At 43.1% G+C, this 20,217-nt stretch overlaps 1 protein-coding gene across 2 annotated transcripts in view; it reads left to right on the top strand.

Annotated features, from left to right (window-relative positions):
* Window positions 1–1,662: 1,662 nt before the first annotated feature.
* RCL1 (RNA terminal phosphate cyclase like 1) overlaps window positions 1,663–20,217 on the top strand; it is a 29,865-nt gene continuing 11,310 nt past the window's right edge. The window contains exons 1-3 of one of the 2 annotated variants that reach the window (XM_081320847.1): window positions 1,663–1,940; window positions 15,783–15,854; window positions 19,200–19,375. In XM_081320847.1, the coding sequence (XP_081176973.1) occupies window positions 1,805–1,940; window positions 15,783–15,854; window positions 19,200–19,375 (384 nt within the window). In that variant the 5' untranslated portion in view covers window positions 1,663–1,804. Of the gene's footprint in view, window positions 1,941–11,721; window positions 11,864–15,782; window positions 15,855–19,199; window positions 19,376–20,217 lie in introns of those variants that run through there. The other variant, XM_081320848.1, reaches the window with a different exon arrangement.

Genomic DNA, 20,217 nt, shown 5'->3' on the forward strand with positions numbered 1-20,217 from the left:
AATGGTAAAATGAAATCAAAGACCTTAAGGATAAATGTGAAAAGTGACCCCATCCCTGAGCGGCCATACTGGGGACAGAACAACCCTGAGGTCTGGCTACGTGGTTGCTGGGTTAACACCAGCTAGATGGCACGTAATCTAAAACGGAACAGTGAGAATATGGGTAGTCCTCAGCTCACAGCCATTCACTTAGTGACTGTTCAAAGTTACAGGAGCATTGAAAAAGGTGAGTTATGACCAGTTTTAACACTTAATAACTGTTGCAGCATCCCCATGGTCACATGACCAAAAACCCAACACTTGCAACTGACATGTTATTATTTATGGCAGTTGCATTGTCCTGCGGGTCATATGATCACCATTTATAACATTCCTAGCTAGTTTCCAACAAGCAGTCAATGGGGGAAGCCAGACGCACTTAACAACAGCATGATTCACTTAATAACTACGGTGGTTTGCTTAACAACTGTGACAAAAGGTCATAAAATGGGCCACCAACTCAGTTAATCTGTCTTGCTTAGCTACGGAAATTTTGGGCTCCATTGTGTTCGTAAACCTATATATATATATATATATATATATATATATATATATATATATATATATATATGTTTTCGGATGGGATTTCGTCGAAACGTCGCCACAACTTTCTGAAGATGAAAGGAACGCGGGAAGAAACCCGAGACTCTAGACCTACATATATATATATATATATATATATATATATATATATATATATATATATATATATATATATAATCACAGCACTTAAAAAAGGATGTGATGGGGAAAGAGGAGAGCTATGCAATACAGAGAAGCTCTTGATAGGATATAATAAAAATAAGAGTGAGAAGGGACCTTGGAGGTCTTCTAGTCCAGCCCCCTGCTCAAGCAGGAGACCTGCCTAAACCATTTCAGACAAGTGACTGTTCAGTCTCTTCTTAAAAACTTCCAGTGATGAAGCACCTACAACTTCTGAAGGCAAGGTCTTCACTGTCAGGAATTTCCTCCTTAGTTCCAGGTTGCTTCTCTCCTTGATTCGTTTCCATCCATTGTTTCTTGCCCTGCCTTCTGGTGCCTTGGAAAATAAACTGACTCCCCCTCCTCTTTGTGGCAGCACCTTAAATCAGGGGTCTTCAAACTTGTCCCTTTTATGATTTGTGGACTTCAACTCCCAGAATTCCTCAGCCAGGCAGTGCCTCACTGAGGAATTCTGGGAGTTGAAGTCTACAAGTCGGAAAAGGGCCAAGTTTGAAGACCCCTGCCTTAAATACTGGGACACTGCTATCAGGTTCCCCCCCACACACACACACAGACTTTTTTTTCCTCTAGACTGCCCATATCAACTGGCTGGTTCGTGCTTGGCCGTCTCCTGTGTACACAGCTTACTCCCCCTCGACCAGGAAAAGATGCTGCTTAGCTGCCATGCCATCCTCCGCCCTTTCGACGGCACTTCGCCGGGTAGAAAGCACAGGCAGCCTGCCCGCCGACCGTTCCCCTCCGGCTTGTCTTCTCATTCTCCCGTAGCTCCTCCTCCTCCTCCTTCGGCCAAGCCAATCGCCTGCGCTCCCGAGCGGCGCTCCCCTAGGCCCCGCCCCTTCTCCTTTGACCCCCGCCGATGTCTTCGCGTTTCCATCCTTCCTGTTCCAAACCACGTGGACGCGCGCTTTGGCACTGCGGGGGCAACCGCGGCGGCGCTGGGATCGTAACAACGGGCGAGCTCGGGGCTGTCCCGCCCGGTTTGGCCGGCTCCAAAACTGGCCGGCTGGGCTCGGCCGGTGGGAGCGGCGCCCGGGCAGTGAACATGGCGAGCCAGGCTCCTTCCCTCAGCTATGTCGGCAGCAACTTTTTGCGGCAGAGGCTGGTGCTCTCCACGCTGAGCGGCCGGCCGGTGAAAATCCGCAAGATCAGGGCCAAGGATGACAACCCCGGCCTCAGAGGTTGGTTAGTCCGGGACTGCCAGGCGAATGACCTGGGGACGGTTTTGGGGGTAGGGGTGTGTGTGTGAGCCGGGTGGGAAAGAGGCAGGCGGGCGGGCGAGCAGGCGGTGCTGCGAGCAGGCTCGCCTGCTGAAGGGAGACTGGCGGGTGGATTGAATTCCCGTGGAGGCAACGGCGGCTAGCTGCGCACCTGAGTGGGTGCGCAAAAGACGGAGCCAGCCCCTTTGATTTTGCCCGCGGGTAGCCTGGGACAGGGGTAGGCAACCTCGGCTCTTTTATGACTCATGGACTTCAACTCCCAGAATTCCTGAGTCAGCATAGCTGACTCAGGAATTCTGGGAGTTGAAGTCCATGAGTCATAAAAGAGCCGAGGTTGCCTACCCCTGGCCTGGGAGAAGAGAGCCCGAGTTATCAGGCTGTTGCCACTGCCTGATTTGCCTAAAACGCGAACGTCTGTGGAATCCGCAAGATTCTGTGCTGGTGTGAAAAAGAGCTCGGTTTCGATCCCCCGGGTTAGCTATCTGCTTAAAGGACCATCGGGCGATGTGCCAGTCCCACCCTACCAATGCTTAGGCACCGTGATCCTGTTCATACCACAGGCTTTAGAGAATGTCAAATGATTTTGCCCCCCTTCAAATTACAGGTAGCCCTCGACGTACAACAGTTCATTTAGTGACCGTTCAGAGTTACAACACACTGGAAAAAGTGACTTATGACCATTTTTCACACTTAATGCCTGTTGCAGCATCCATGCTCACGTGATCAACGTTCGGCCGCTTGGCAACTGACTCATTTGTGACAGTTGCAGTATCCTGGGGTCAGGTGATCACCTTTTGCAACCTTCTGACAAGCAAAAATCAATGGGGAAACCAGATTCACTTAACCACCATGTTACTAACTTAACAACAGTAGCAATTCACTTAACAACCAGGACGAGAAAGGTCATAAAATGGGGCAAATGTCTTAACAAATGTCTCACTTAGCAACAGAAATTTTGGGCTCAATTATGATCATAAGTTGAGGGCTACCTGTAGAATATGGCAATGGCTTTTTCAACCCTTCCCTGAACCATCTGTGCAGCAGCACCAGCAGGCCCTATCTGGATGAGGTGTTCCTAAGACAGTGATGGCAAACCTATGGCACGCGTGCCAGAGACGGCACTCACGAGCCCTCTCTGTTGGCATGCGCACCACTACTGGTGTATTTTAATGCCAGATCCGTTGTTAATAAGGCTCCCCTCGTTTGTGATTTGATCGAGGAGGAATGAGCGGATCTGGCATGCATTACGGAAACCTGGTTGGGCTCAGAGGGAGGGGTCCCTCTGACTGAATTATGCCCCCCAGGTTTCCGTGTGCTACACTGGCCACGGGCTCAGGGTAGGGGTGGTGGGGTGGCTGTGGTTATTCGGGAGACTTTATGTCCGCGGGAGACCACCATTGTCCAGATAGGCGGGAGTGAGTCCCTCCTCCTGAGATGCGGCTCTCGGGTTCAGATGGGCTTGTTGCTCACATACCTGTCGCCCAGCTGTGTGGCAACAGCCCTGCCCGGGCTGCTCGATGCCCTCTCAGGTTTGGCGGTGGAATTCCCCAGGCTTATAGTTCTGGGTGACTTCAACCTGCCTGCCCTGGGAGGGTCGTCGGAGTTAGCTCGGGAGTTCATGGCTTCCATGATGGCCATGGACCTGACCCAAGTAATTCATGGCCTGACTCATGTGGGGGGTCACACTCTCGACCTGGTGTTTTTATCTGGACAGTGGTTGGATGATCTGGGAGGGGGTTCGCCAGCTATTGTCCCCCTATCATGGTCCGATCATCATCTCCTGTGACTGGTCTTCCGTTATACTACCCCCCCCCGCTGCTGGGCTGCGGAACCGACCAGATGGTTCCGCCCCAGGCGCCTAATGGATCCAGAACGGTTCCAGATGGCGCTTGGGTCTATACCCATCGCCCTCACTCACAACCTGGCCAGTGCCTTGGTGGATGCCTGGGAAAGGGCAGCCACCGAAGCACTCGACCGTGTTGTACCCTTGCGACCCCTGACTCGGCGCAGATCCCGCTGGGCTCCACGGTTTTCTGTGGAGCTCCGGGTGATGAAGCGTCGGAGACAGGGTCTAGAGAGCGGTTGGAGGTCCAGCCGATCCGAATCTGACCGATTGCAGCTAAGAACCTTTATAAGGTCTTATCTTGCGGCGATGAGGACGGCGAAGGCTAACTACTTTGCTGCCCTTATCGCATCCGCAGATAATCGCCCGGCTGCCCTGTTTAGGGTAACTCGCTCCCTTCTTAACCAGGAGGTGAGGGAGGACCCCTTACAGGGACAGGCCAAGGAGTTTAGTCATCATCTGACGGACAAAATTGCTCAGATCCAGGCTGGCTTAAGACTCTGGCTGGGCGGAATCTAATGTGGAGGAATCGGACGATCTTGAGCATGTTATCTGGACTGAGTTTGATCCTGTTTCCCCTGATGATGTGGACAGGATTATGGGGAGGCTGAGCTCCACCACCTGTTTGTTGGACCCGTCCCCCTCCTGGCTGGTTTATGTGGCTCGAGAGGAGACACGAGGCTGGTTCCAGGCAGTAATAACTGCTTCCTTGAAGGAGGGTATCTTCCCCTCCGCCTTGAAGGAGGCGGTGGTGAGACCCCTCCTCAAGAAGCCTGCCTTGGACCCGGTTGTTTTAAATAACTGTCATCCGGTCTCCAACCTTCGCTTTCTGGCGAAGGTTGTTGAGAGTGTGGTGGCGCATCAGCTTCCTCTGTTCCTGGAGGAAACTGATTATCTGGACCCGTACCAATCGGGTTTCAGGCCCGGACACAGCACGGAGACTGCATTGGTCACGCTGGTGAATGATCTCTGGCGGGCTCGGGACAGGGGTTGTTTCTCTGTCCTAGTCCTATTAGACCTCTCAGCGGCTTTTGATACCATCGACCATGGTATCCTACTGCGGCGTCTCAGGGGGTTGGGAGTGGGAGGCACCGTTTTACGGTGGTTCTCCTACCTCCTGGGCCGCTCACAGTCGGTGTTGACGGGAAGGCAGAGATCCGCTCCGAGGCCTCTCGTTTATGGAGTTCCTCAGGGGTCGGTTCTTTCTCCCCTCCTGTTCAACATCTATATGAAGCCGCTGGGCGAGATCATTCGTGGTTTCGGGGTGGGGTATCATCAGTATGCTGATGATACCCAACTTTTTTTCTCCACCCCGAACCAACCTAGTGATGCACTCGCTATGATGTCCCGTTGCCTGGAGGCGGTCCAGGTCTCAATGGGGAGAAACAGGCTTCGTCTGAATCCTGCCAAGACTGAGTGGCTATGCATACCGGCATCTCGGGTTAACCAGACTATTCCATCTTTAACGATGGGGGGTGAGGTTTTACCCCCCGTTGATAGGGCTCGCAACTTGGGCGTCCTCCTGGATTCACAGCTCAATTTTGAAGATCACATAGGATCCGTGACCAGAGGGGCTTTTGCCCAGGTTCGCCTGGTGCGCCAGTTGCAACCCTATCTGGACCGAGATGCCCTACGCACAGTCACCCATGCGCTCGTGACCTCCCGGTTAGACTACTGCAACGCACTCTATATGGGGCTGCCCTTGAGGACCACTCGGAGGCTTCAGCTGGTGCAGAATGCTGCTGCGCGAGTTGTGATGGGGGTTTCCCGATACTCCCATGTAACACCTCTACTCCGCGAGCTGCATTGGCTTCCGGTTGCCCTCCGGGTGAGATTCAAGGTGCTGGTGATGACCTATAAAGCCCTAAATGGCTTGGGTCCGGGATATTTGAGGGAACACCTGCTGCCAGCATCAAGTTCCCTTCGTCCTGTGCGCTCCCACATGGAGGGCCTTCTCAGGGTGCCGGCGGTAAAAGACTGCCGGCGGATAACACCCAGGGGGAGGGCCTTCTCAGTGGGTGCGCCTGCCCTTTGGAACCAGCTGCCCATGGAGCTTAGGACTGCCCCCGACCTTCAGTCATTCCGCCGGGACCTGAAGACCTGGCTCTTTGAGCTTTCCGGCCCAGGCTGAGAGTTTTTAATTGGGGTTTTATATTTTTCAGGGATCAAATTTAATTATTTTTAACTGTTTTTAACTTTTGTATTGTATTGACGTTTTTAAATACTTTGTAAACCGCCCTGAGTCCTACGGGAAAAGGGCGGTATATAAATCCAATAAACTTAAACTTAACTTACTGGCAGCAGCAGGTCCATCTGGCCGCCACCGCCGCCCAGAGCAGGAGCCCCGCCCAGCACAAAGGAGGCGAAGCGGCCGACTAGCAAGCTCAAGTAGAGGTGGTAAAGCAGAGGTCACCAACTATTGTTGATTGGTGGACTGGAAGAAAAGGGAGGGGGAGCACTTTGCATGCCTGCATGCACGGGGCCGCAAGCATGTGTGCGCTGCAAATGGGGTGGGGCTAATGCCTGCATGATACTAGCCCTGGCCCGTTCTTGCATGGTGCAGCGCCTTGTATCAGCACCTTGCAGCACGATGGCCCATTTTTGCACCCCTGGTTTTTGCATGCCAAAGGCAACACTCAGAAGCGCCTCCCTGCCCTCCCTCCCCCGAGGGCGCCATAATGCTGATGCGCCCCTGGCACTTTGCAATAAATAAGTGGGTTTTGGGTTGTGGTTTGGGCACTCGGTCTCTAAAAGGTTTGCCATCACTGTCCTAAGACAACAACCTGCCTAAAATTAATGCACTGAATCAAACAAGTTAATTAAGGAAATCCTTTGATGGTAGATTCAAATTACAGTCACTTAAAAAGAGCTGTAACTCTCTCCTGCCCCCATTCCTCCCTAAGAATTAAAGTTAGTACTACTTGGATTCAGAATGCTGCTTTTTACTGTCCATATACGCTATCATTCTAAACCAATATTTCTCAAACCATGGTTTGTTAACTAAGTTACTAGTGTGTTAAATTCACACATTAACAAAGCATACATAAACCATAACTTAGCGTGATAGTGTGACTGAATCTGTTGGACACAGTGTGGTGCTTGGGTTTAAGAACACAGCTTTGCTTCATAAAAGAGTTTTCCCTGGTTAGAACATGTGGCTGAGATATTTAAAATTCAAATTATTCCACAAATGACCTAGAACTCTTCCATCAATTATGCATTCTTTACATTTTCTCATGCAATGAAAAAAATTGGCATATAGATTTTTTACATAACATATTCAGTGCAGTTATACTTGTTTTCTTGGAAATTAGCTCCACTCTATTGGGAATTACCCCTTGGTTATTGTGTGTGGTATTGCAGCTAAAATTTGTTCCACTTACAGGTGAAACTCGAAAAATTAGAATATCGTGCAAAAGTTCATTTATTTCAGTAATGCAACTTAAAAGGGGAAACTAATATATGAGATAGACTCATTACATGCAAAGCAAGATAGTTCAAGCTGTGATTTGTCATAATTGTGATGATTATGGCGTACAGCTCATGAAAACCCCAAATCCACAATCTCAGAAAATTAGAATATTACATGCAATCAATAAAACAAGTAGTGTACATAGAACAATATTGGACCTCTGAAAAGTATAAGCGTGCATATGTACTCAGTACTTGGTTTGGGCCCCTTTTGCAGCAATTACTGCATCAATGTGGCGTGGCATGGAAGCTATCAGCCTGTAGCACGGCTGAGGTGTTATGGAAGACCAGGATGCTTCAATAGCGGCCTTCAGCTTTTCTGCATTGTTCAGTCTCATGTCTCTCATCTTTCTCTTGGCAATGCCCCATAGATTCTCTATGGGGTTCAGGTCAGGCGAGTTTGCTAGCCAATCAAGCACAGTAATCCCACGGTCATTGAACCAGGTTTTGGTGCTTTTGGCAGTGTGGGCAGGTGCCAAGTCCTGCTGGAAAATGAAGTCAGCATCCCCATAAAGCTCATCTGTGGAAGGAAGCTGAAGTGCTCCAAAATCTCCTGGTAGATGGCTGCATTGACCCTGGACTTAATGAAGCACAGTGGACCAACACCAGCAGATGACATGGCTCCCCAAATCAACACAGACTGTGGAAACTTCACACTGGACTTCAAGCATCTTGCAGTGTGTGCCTCTCCATTCTTCCTCCAGACTCTGGGTCCTTGGTTTCCAAATGAGATGCAAAAGTTGCTCTCATCAGAAAAGAGGACTTTGGACCACTGAGCAACAGACCAGGTCTGTTTTTCTTTAGCCCAGGTAAGACGCTTCTGATGTTGTTTGTTGTTCAGGAGCGGCTTGACAAGAGGAATACGACATTTGAAGCCCATGTCCAGGATCCGTCTGTGTGTGGTGGCTCTTGATGCACTGACTCCAGCCTCAGTCCACTCCTTGTGAAAGTCCCCAACACTTTTGAATGACCTTTTCCTGACAATCCTCTCCAGGCTGCGGTCATCCCTGCTGCTTGTGCACCTTTTTCTTCCACACTTTTCCCTTCCACCTAACTTTCTATTAATGTGCTTTGATACAGCACTTTGGGAACATCCAACTTCTTTTGCAATTACCTTTTGAGGCTTTCCCTCCTTATGGAGGGTGTCGATGATGGTTTTCTGCACAACTGTCAGGTCAGCAGTCTTCCCCATGATTGTGATTCCTACTGAACCAGACTGAGAGACCATTTAAAGGCTCAGGAACCCTTTGCAGGTTTTATGGCTTAATTAGCTGATTAGAGTGGGACACTTTCAGCCTAGAATATTGCACCTTTTCACAATATTCTAATTTTCTGAGATTGTGGATTTGGGGTTTTCATGAGCTGTACGCCATAATCATCACAATTATGACAAATCACGGCTTGAACTATCTTGCTTTGCATATAATGAGTCTATCTCATATATTAGTTTCCCCTTTTAAGTTGCATTACTGAAATAAATGAACTTTTGCACGATATTCTAATTTTTTGAGTTTCACCTGTACTTACAAATGTTTCTTCCTAAATTGTAAAGCAGTTAACTCATAAGGTTAGAAGTAGATCAACTTTTAAATGTTTTGATAGGAATCAATTCCTGATTTTATATTTTTAAAAGCTTTTTTGTTGCATATTTTTCTAGAGTGTCTTTCTAAACTTTGCATCCATTGGATCCGAAAGGCTGATGTTTTACTTCATCAGTTGCTTCTACAATCACTTTGTTGGTTGATTGCTTTGTCATGATCTGAAGAATATACGTAGTTCTCAGTAACTCGGTTAACAGATGAAGGTCCAGACACTTCAGTACCATGAGTTTTGAGTTTTTGCTATGTATTTCCTTGCTGTTTGGACAGAACTGTCTTACCTCCCTTTTTACATCACTACTCTGTCGTACTGGTAGGCAACGTTATCAGCTTAGAAGGCCAACTCTGCTGCTGGATCCGGAGTGTTTGTGCGCATGTAAACATAACTGCCTTAACTACTGGGAAAAAGAGCATGATTCATCTTTTCTTCTGCTGATTTTGTTCTAGATTGCATTCTTCCTGTTATCTTCCTGTTTATCAAGAAAGTAAGAGCTTTTGAAAGATCCAATGTGGATCAGTCATCGGGACCAGAGGTTTACTCTTCTGAGCTTTCGGACTCTGCTAGAGCCCATCCTCAGGGAACTTCTCTGTTGCCTTCGTTTGTAAGAATTTTTAGTGGGCTGGAGAATCTCCAACACTGGCAGTGGGAGCTTTCCTAACCCCACTGAGGTTTACAACTAGACCAGGGGTAGGCAACCTTGGCTCTTTTATGACCCGTGGACTTCAACTCCCAGAATTCCTGAGCCAACATGGCTGGCTCAGGAATTCTGGGAGTTGAAGTCCACGAGTCATAACAGAGCCAAGGTTGCCTACCCCTGAACTAGACTAATGATTGATTGTCAGGCTGTCAGGAGGAGCTATCAAGTGATGGGAGACCACCTGGCGCTTCCCAGTGCTTAGAATGATGGATGGGGGAAGTCCTGAGTTCAAATTCAACTTTATAAGAAGTGACACTTCAGCAAATTGATATATCTTAAAATCTAACCTACAGACTGGACTTGGGAATGAAATGGGTCGGCTCAGGCAGAACTTCCTAGTGGAAAGTAAGAACATGAATATAAACACATTTGAACAGAAAATTACACAAGCCTTTTCTGTCTAAGGGTTGCATTTCATCTTTGTTGTGCCAGGGTCACAGTCTTGGAATTAAATGGGTTCAAGAGAAAAGATGGGTGAGACCAGGGAAGAGGATTTGGATCTGGTTTATATTCAATGCAAGTATGTAAGCAATAAGATTTGAAGAGAAACCAAGGTGTTAACTACAACGAATATTATACCCAATTATTTAACAATTGTGCCCCTTCTGTCACATTTCCAATGCAATTTGGCAGCAATTGAGAGAGACTGTAATGTTGCACCAAAAGCTGCATAATGAGCCTTGTTGGCCTGGGGGTCCCAAGTTCCACACCCTTTTCCCCCTACCCTTTCTCAATTAGCATCCTATTTTGCTTTCTTTATTGGCTTTATGTTAGTAGTTGCCATTCACCATTTTCGTAAAACATTTTCTACTTGCACGCCTGTGGAATAAACTGCCAAGAACCCCAAAAGCAACTAGGGCAAAGTGTGAGCCGAGATGTTGGCACTCAAAATCCACTCACAAGCTGCGTGAAGTGTTTATGGGAGCCAATTTAGTTAACACTGAGGGTTAGAAAATATATAGCTTCCTGTAGTCTGGGATGTTTGGAAGAAAAAAGATAGAAGCAAATACAAAAATTCCTACTGTGCCTGACTTTTGTTTGCTGTGTGATACCTCTCCTCCGTGTCTTGCTTAATTTTTCCATCCCAAATCAAACCCGGCAAACATTTTAACTGCCCTTTCTTATTAACCCTTTATTGACAGTTCCCTGCTGCTTTCTTTTCCCATACAGCATGCTTTCTCTCTTCTGTCTCTGTTCTCGTGGACATTCCTCTGAATATTGCTTTCGGTTAATTCACTCTTCTTTCTTTCCCAAATGTCTTTCTTTTGCATCTACAGTTTTTGCAACCGTAGCTCCCCTTATTCCCACGGGTTTCAAACTCGATCGCGTCACGTGATATATCGCAACTTTTTTGCCTTTGCGGAGCGGGGATGGGCGTGGCCTGTGCATGACGCATCCGGCCCACGGGCCGCCAGTTTGACAACCTTGCCTTATTCTATTATCCTGCCCCCCCTCCCACACCGCTACAGAGCCACCATTTTCTATATATTGTAGAGGAGCTATACAGATAGTCCTCGACTTATGACAAAAATTGAGCCCAAAATTTCAGTTGCTAAGTAAGATAGATAGTCGTGAGGTGAATTTTGCCCCATTTTACGATCTTTCTTGCCACAATTGTTAAGTGAATCACTGCGGTTGTTAAGTTAATAATACGGTTGTAATGTGAATCTGGCTTCCCCCTTTGACTTTTTTGTCAGAAGGTCGCAAAAGATGATTGCATGAGCCCAGAACACTGCAACCATCATAAATATGAGCCAGTTGCCAGGCGTCCAAATTTTGATCACATGGCCGTGGGGATACTGCAGCGATTGTAAGTGTGAAAAACAGTCATAAGTCATTTTTTTCAGTGCTGTTGTCACTAAAGAAATGGTTGTAAGTCAAGGACTGCCTGTATTCTTTTCTGTACCATAATGCCTTTATTGACATTTCCTTCATTCCTCCCTTTTTTCCTCTAGTCCTCTCTGATCGTCTCAATGCACCTTGTTTCTCTTATATTTTCCCCTATTTGTTTTTCTTCCTTCAATTCACGATTCTCTCAATACACTAAGAAATCCTCTTGCTGTCTTTTTTTCTGCTTGCCTTCCCCATTTTTTTTTTGGCTGTACTCAATCACGGTACTTTCATTTTCCCAGCACTTCCTATCCTGGGAGCACCTGGAATGGCACAGAAGCTGACAGCAGTGTCTGAAAACTGCCACCGGTGCCTTCAAGTCAGTGGAAGAGCAGTGGGGATATTTCGGATGGGCTTTTCTAATGCCAGAGGGGTGAACAAGCTGTAAGTTAAGAGATATTTGGACATCCAGACATCCCTCTTACAACTGGGGAAACTTATTGCCCTTAAGCTGCGGAAAGAAAATCACTTAACACTTAACAAGTCCTCCTTAGGCTGGATGGAAGATGACTCAGAGTTGCTCCTTTGCCAGCTGAGGAAAAAAAACTGAAATTCACGATCCCCCCTCCCCCCAATTTTTCCTAATTGTGGAATAAGAGAGAACATTTTCTCTCCCACTCCAGGTAACAAAACAGGGCATAACTGCAGCAATATAAACTACAGATTGTAATTTCTCTAGAGTCTGATGCAAATTAATCATCAGCGATTCCAGAGCAGACCAACTAATTACGGAAATCAATTGTGAAGCAACTTGTACCATCAAACAATTATATGATAACACTACTTTTTAAATGTATTATTATTATTTAAATAAGCTTTTTCCTCCAGATGTCACCCTTATTAACAGACATTTTAATTTCTATTAAGCCAACTTACTAAAAAGAAAGAAAATTTATATATATATATATATATATATATATATATATATATATATATATATATATATATATGTATATGTATATGTATATGTATATGTATATGTATATGTATATACATACACACACACACACAGACCAAATGTATGAATAGCCTTCAAAATAAGACTCTCAGCAGGAAAAAGCCCATTTAAGTGTAGAAAGAGATGAGATTTTCAGAATCTTTGTAACTGATGGAGAATTAATGTGATTCCAGCCTTGCACTGATTATTTGCAATAATAAAAGCCTGCCATATCTCTCCTGTTATCCACTGGTCAATTTCTAAACCCTCAGAAAATAAGTCAAAGGAACATAAGCATTTATAAGAGCAATGAGCCTTCCAAAGTAATAATATATAATATTATAATATTATAATATATAATAACCTTTATCCTCCCCCGCCCACCCTTCATCAAAGCTTCTACAGTGCATGATCCACATCATAGGAAGTGATGTTCCATTTTGAGCATTATAATACCAATAACTAACTAAACCCGCTGTTTTATTCTCTAAAGAAACAGGTAAAAGTGTCCAAAACCTGCAGAACAATACTTTTTATTGGCTTATGTGCAGATACAGTATATAGTAGTTAAAGGGTGTTTAAATAAACTATTGCCACTCTACAATTTTATGATTGCAAACAATTAAATATAAGATGAGACTGCATTCTGGATCTTTGTTCTCCAGTGTTTCTTCTTATTGTAAAAACAAGATTGCAGAAAGTGAGGCACGGGGTACATATGTTTGGCAGTACCCTTTCTAGGACCCCAGGGGCTTTCCTGGAATGGGTGGGCTCCAAAGTGTGAGTTTAAATTTTATAAGGGGATTTTTAATGAGCAACATATGTACCTAAAGCGTTCTTAGATTTAGATTTTATTAGATTTATATACCGCCCTTTTCCCGTAGGACTCAGGGCGGTTTACAAGGTGTTTAAAACATCAATACAAAAATTAAAAAACAATTAAAAATGATTAAAGTTATAGTTCTTGAAACCCTGTCCTTAAAAGGACCTTGATTTGACATGCCCTGGGACGGCTGTAGCCCTTCAATCAGAAGAGTTTCACTCCTCTGCCTTAAGAGGTCAACACTAAAGTCCTGGGTCAATTTGAAAGTTAATATGATTGACCACCTTGGAGTTCAATTAATTTATGATTGAATATGTGTGAACTACATAATGCAGGGGTTCCCAGCCGGGGGTGTTCGCATCTCCTGGGGGTGCAAGATGATATTCCAGGGGGTGTGAAAACATGGGTTTGAAGTTTCAAAATTATAGTGTGTATGCATAATTAGTTGCTGTTATTTTGAACTTTTGTAGCAGGTGCGAGAATATATCAGAAGTGTTCTAGGGGTGCGGGGTATAGAAAAGTTTGGGAACTGCTAACATAATGGAATGATAAGAGTATCAAATTGTATTGAATATTGTACAAGTAGTCCTTGATTTACATCAGTTCATTTAGTGACTGTTCAAAGTTACAACAGCACTCCCGATCAAAATTCAGTTGCTTTGCAGCTGGTTCATATTTATGACCGTTGCTGTATCTCAAAGTCATGTGAACATCTTTTGTGACCTTTGGGCAAGCAAAGTTAATGGGGAAACCAGATTCACTTAACAACCTGGTTACTAACTTACCGACCACAGTGATTCATTTAACAATGGGCAAGAAAGATCGTAAAATGGGGCAAAACTCACTTAACAAATGTTTCACTTAACAACAGACATTTTGGGCTCAGTTGTGGTTGCAAGTCGAGGACTACCTGTATATCTAATTTAGGGCTATTAGAACTGGCACTGAACTTCTCAAATTTATTTCTTAAAGAAGGATAGTGAGTTTGCTTTTTCACTACAGTAAGATATTAATCCAAATTTAACAGGTGAGAAAACATGATAAGGGCAGCAGGAATGAAAGAGAAAAGATTCAGAGGTAAAATATAAGTAATTAGCAACTTCTGCTAAGTTCGTGCTCTTGTGGTGTTGCAATATTTTTGGTTATAGTAGCTATGTGGGTCTCTCTACATTAACTCTAAACAAACCCAAATACAAAAGCATGATGATTACCCATCACTGTACTGACACTGTACTGATAATTAATGATGATAACTTTATTGTCACTTTGAATGTACACCAATCGGCATACATCAAAATGAAATTTCGTTGCATACAGCTCTCAAAGGGTCACCACCTCCAATATATACTCCTTGTAGAATCGTGGCCCGCTCAAATTTCACATTGTCCATTTTAGTCTCTAGGGAGTGAACGATGGCAAACAGGACAGATGGAAATGGGGCTTCATGTGGATTAGCCCTCAAGTTAGCTTGTATTCTGACAGCCTCGCCTTCTTTCCTTTTTCTGATCCTGACTCTTCCACCTTTTCCTTTAAGAGGCCTTGCTTCTTTTCACCCCTGGAGCATGCTGCTGCCGCCGCCACCAACTCCTCCAAAAGCCTCTCTCTCTTCCTCTGGGCCTGCCGACAGCCTCATCCAGTTCCTTCGCTCCATAAGCTCCAGGTCCTCTCCTCCTCTGCCTCCTCTGGAAACAGCCCTGATTTGCAATACAATCCATCACTAGGCCAGCAGTCAGATCTTGCTGGTGGTAGAACAAATTCAAACAGTGCCAATGACTTTTAACGGTCTCACCAACAGTTCCAAAACAACTAGAAACACGCCATGCCAGCAAAGATTGTTGGTCGTATGTCGTATGTTACCTTAGTTCCACCATGTTGCTCAAACACATTAAAATCTTCCTGATCATGTGGCCTATACTAGCCCTTAATATTCCTCCCAAAACTATTCGCCTTCAAGAGCCAATGCAGCCGCAGCCATTCTAGGTGCCGCCATCTTAGCGCCCCACTTCTATCCAGAAGCTGATGATGTTTCATTACAAAAGTGATAGATTTCCCTGGCATTATTTTTCCCCCTTTTTCCAAAATAAGGAACAAGAGTTAGAGGTGTCTGGTAGATAAATTCCTCTATTTCATTATTTAACTCCATCGTCTTTAAAAAAAGAAAAAAAAGAAGCCTGAATTGGCCAAATAGAAAAATAGAAGTGGGTTAGAACAATAGTATATATTTTGTTTTGTAACATTGGGAAGTGAACAACTGAAACTTTTGAATACTTGCTTGGAGGAGAGATTTATTGCATGACCATATGCATAGGATGGCAAATAGGAGATGTTCGGAGGAAAAAAAAATCTTACTGTACTGATTCTTTCTATCGTAAAATTGGAGTAGATTTTACTCACTTGTCTATTTTAACCACATGATCAACCAAGTAGTTTAACTGTAATATAACCACAATTACATACTGTTTGATTTGTGAAGATTGCCATAAAGATTCTTGGAATAGCAGCTGAATACCAGCAATCTAATCTGATGTATGCTTCTCTGACAGATTTTGAAGCAAACTTTCTCAGGCTGATTGACAAGATAACCAATGGCTCTAGGATTGAAATAAACCAAACAGGTAAGAATTATATTTTTAGTGCTATTGGCATAAATGGAGCTCCAGTCTTTTGGAGCTGATGGCATATTTGGAATTTTAGAGAACATAATCGTTTAAAACCACTATTTTACTAACATGTTATCTGTCCTTCCTTTTATCCTACCCCTGTTTTGATGGACATTTTCCTTCCTTCTACTTCTTCTCATCTATGTCCTTTTTTTAGGCAATTGGATCTGTGGCCAAGCTAAGAATTATGTTGCAACTGCCCGTCACTTTTTTCTTTTTTTAAAAAAGTTAAAGGGGTCCACTTTTGTTAGCTTCCATTTTTTTAAAATTAAAAGCAACATAAAGAGAGGTGGCTCATGGAGCTTGATGGCTGCTCAGGAAGGTGCCCATAGTCATAGTGGGAATCCAACTTTGGATTGTAAAAACAATACAAAATTAAAGAAAAGCCAAAGTAAAGTTAAAAAATGAAAAGTAAATAGAAAAGAAATAAAAGAGAAAAAAACAAAGAAAAATGTAAGGAAGTGGACTTCCGGTTTGCCGAGGCAGCCTATATGGACGTCTGGAAGGCAAGCTCCGTCTTCCGCGTTCAGTTTCGCTTCGCTGGGGGACCCTGGAAAGGGTCGAAAGTCGCCCTGTAGGGGGGACCAACAAGGAGGGTATCCCCGTTGGATCATGGGAGGGTGGTAGCTCTTCCACTTGATCCAGGGCACCCCTCCAAACCGGCAGACGAAAGACTGGCCATAGCAATATGGCTCGTCACTAGGCTGCAGAAAGCCAAAGTCATACTTGCCATCAGGCAGTTTTAAGGCAGCGTGGATGAGACTGGGTGAGATCTACCTCTCTTAAATCCTAACTATTTTCTTTACCTGATAAACTGCCTTAAGTACTTTTCCCCCAGTGGAGAGGGAAGGAAGATTTTACCCCTCCCTCTAGAAACAGCGGCGACTGACTATCCAGGGGAGTTTAAAACGTTGAAAGAATAACTTGATACTAATTGGAATTCTATTTTTTAAAGTTTGTGGACAAACATCTTCTATGCTTATTGAAGATTGGGGGTTTTACTTATAAGAAAGAAGCAAAACTGAAAAGATTATAAAAACTTCGGATTCAAAAGAAAACTTTTAAGGGTAGGGGCAACATCTTGTGGCTAAACCTGATACTACAATTTGTTATTGTTTAAAAGACACTTGGCCAGCAGCCCAGACAAATAGATAAGATTTGTGCAATCTTGAGAGAAGCCCAGCTGTGTTCCTTATTCAGTGACAATATTTTTTTTTGCATTCTCTGATTGTAAAGCTTTTAACCTAATACATTACTAAGAAAATATGGATGAAGATCAAGAACAGATTCTCTCTATGTTGAAAGCAATTCATCAAACTATTCTTACAGCTACTAATGAAATAAGAGGTTACAAAAAGGAACAAGATGTCTGCCCAGATATACAAACTCAAACTTTGATTACATCTGAAAAATCAACTACACAGAATATAACAGAAAAGGTGGAACAATTAAAGATTATGACAGAAGATTCAACTGATCAACAAATACAGTTAATGGAAAACCCCGAAAAGATACTGACAACATGGAAAAAGAAAAAAACTTTCTACATGAATCAGAAAGAACCTGACGATCAAGAAAAAGAACAGATTGAAGAGATGATAAGCAGTTCAGGACAACTACATTGAGATTGAAAAATAAAGAGACGATTTGTTAGTCTTCTCAAAAAAATGGTGACCAGATGGTTTTTTCTAAGTCAAACAATCTATATAACAATAAAAGATTTGTTTGATGACACTAAAAAACAGACATGGAAGGCAATTTGGCAAAGAAAGAAAGCTAGAATAAGACTAAAGAAAATTGGGGGTTTGACTTACTTGTGCGAATTAGAATATACTCAAATAGATAAGATGTGTACTTTCAAATATTAGATATTGTTATGAGATGAGATAAAGAAAACTTTGGTTATTTATAATTTAGAAGTATAAATATTGTTAAATCTGAACATTGATTTGCTTATAAAGGTTAAATGTAAAGATAAGATATATATAAGCTAAAAATCATTTGATGAATGTAATAAATATTTTTTTTTACCTAGCGGTAATAATGAATTATTAGCTTAAATATGAGATAGTAGATATTAAGAGAAAAAGACAGGAAGTATTAAATTTTGAAATAGGAGAAATTTTGGTTACTAAATTTAAGATATCTGGAAATTGCCAGAAAATGAGAATATTATATTGTATTATTAATTAGTTGATGTAAGATGGTGGGAACTCATATAGATAAGACGTGTATTCTGAACATTAGATTTTGTGATGAATTGTGATAAAGGGAATTGGGGTTGTTTAAAACTTGGAAATTATAAATATCAAATGTGAAATATAAATACTAATGGGAAACCAAAAATTGGGAAAAATTAACCAGGACATTGATAGTCTAAAAAGATTGAATATTAAAAAAACTAGGATATGTATAAACTAAAAATTATTGATAAATGCAAGAAAGTTATTTTGTATTTAATTGATATAATAAGAATTGTACTAATGTAAAGATGAGACAGTAAATACTAAGGGGAAAAGAGGGGAAACATTTAATGTAATAGTTTGAGATCTGTACTAAAGATATTTGTATGTTATTGAATTATTGACCAACTCAGCCGCCACGGTGCTTTTCCAATATTTAAATGTAAAACTAGAAAACCAATAAAATTTTAAGAAAAAGAAAAATGTAAGGAAGTGACTTCCAATCTTCTTTGCAGCAGTTAAAAATGCATTTATCTTTATCTTCTCTCTCTCTCTCTCTCTCTCTCTCTCTCTTTCTCTCTAAGGTTACATTGTGACTTCCTTCTTTCCATGTTCTACTCTTTCCAATAATCAAACCCATAAATCACAAGCTTATTATTTTGTATTTTCATCAAAAAGTCCATAAAGGATTTTCAGTCAGTAACAAATACAATTATATTTTTCTTAATCAAACAAATTGATTTTGCCATTTCTGCAAATTATATCTAATAAGGGAATGTGTATTTTCTTGTTTTGTACATTGTAAGGCTTGGTTTATTTGTAATTATTGGCAGGTTCCCTTACAGGACACCTGATAGTGCAAGTCGGGGTGGGTGGGGGGTGGAATGACCTGACTTTTCCTTTCTATGCATTTTCCTATACCTGACCTTTATTTTCTCTCCCACCCATTGCTGTAACATCCTGGTTGCACAATGAGAATTAATTACCACAAAGCCCTTCTGTCGGTTTGTAGAGTCATTCGCACATATGATAGAGACTGATTGACAGGCAAGGCATATGTGTTGTTTTTTCTCATATAGCTTTTGCAATAACATTTCCGTTGCTTTATTTTTTACAGGTACAACTTTGTACTACCAGCCTGGTCTGCTCCACGGAGGGCCACTGGAACATGATTGCAGCCCAAATCGTAGCATTGGATATTATCTAGAGAGTCTTCTCTGCTTAGCCCCATTCATGAAACATGCACTAAGAATTGTCCTCAGAGGTATAACCAATGATCAGATAGATCCATCAGTAAGTTGAATATCTACCAATTTATCTTTTCCTTTTCCTAGCATATTGTGCATACAATGCTTTCACAGAATTGTAAAAGGGGATGGGTTAGAGTCAGGGGCATCCTTTGGGAGTGTGGTGTGTGTCAAAATAGCATGCATCTCCACCACAGGTGGTCCTCAACTTACAACCATTTGTTTAGCAACCATTCAGAGTCATACTGGCCCTGAAAAAAGTGAGTTATAATTGGTCCTCACATTTACGGCTGGCATTCCCACTCTTAAGTGATCAAAATTAAGGTGCTTGGCAACCAGCTTGTATTAAAATGGTTACCGCATCCTGAGGTCATGTGATCACAATTTGCAATCTTCCCAGCCAGCTTCTGACAAAACCAAGTCAATGGGGGAGCTGGATTTGCTTAACGAATGCATGATTCACTTAACAACTGCAGTGATTCGCTTAACAATCATGGCAAAAAAGTCGTAAATCAGACATGAATCATTAAACAACTACCTTGCTTTGCCGTGGAAATGGTGGTCCAAATTGTAGTCATAAGTCAAGGGCTACCTGCAAATTAGGATTTGGGCATTAAAGAGAGAGAGGTAGCATATTGTCCAATGTTACAGTGCTCCATCCAATGCATAGAAAGCCTACAGAAGAAACATACCGTGTTTCCCCGAAAATAAGACCTGTTGTTGTTGTTGTTGTTGTTGTTGTTGTTATTATTATTATTATTATTATTCCTCCAAAGGAGGCACCAGGTCTTATTTTTGGGAGGGTGTCTTTTCCACAGTCTCACCTCACAGTGGTGGCACCGACAGCCCCGCCCATCCAAAGGAAATGCCTCTGAAGCTGGGAATGGA

Source organism: Vipera berus (genome assembly GCF_964194415.1).
Source record: "Vipera berus genome assembly, chromosome: 2".
NCBI classification, from domain to species: Eukaryota; Metazoa; Chordata; class Lepidosauria; order Squamata; family Viperidae; genus Vipera; species Vipera berus.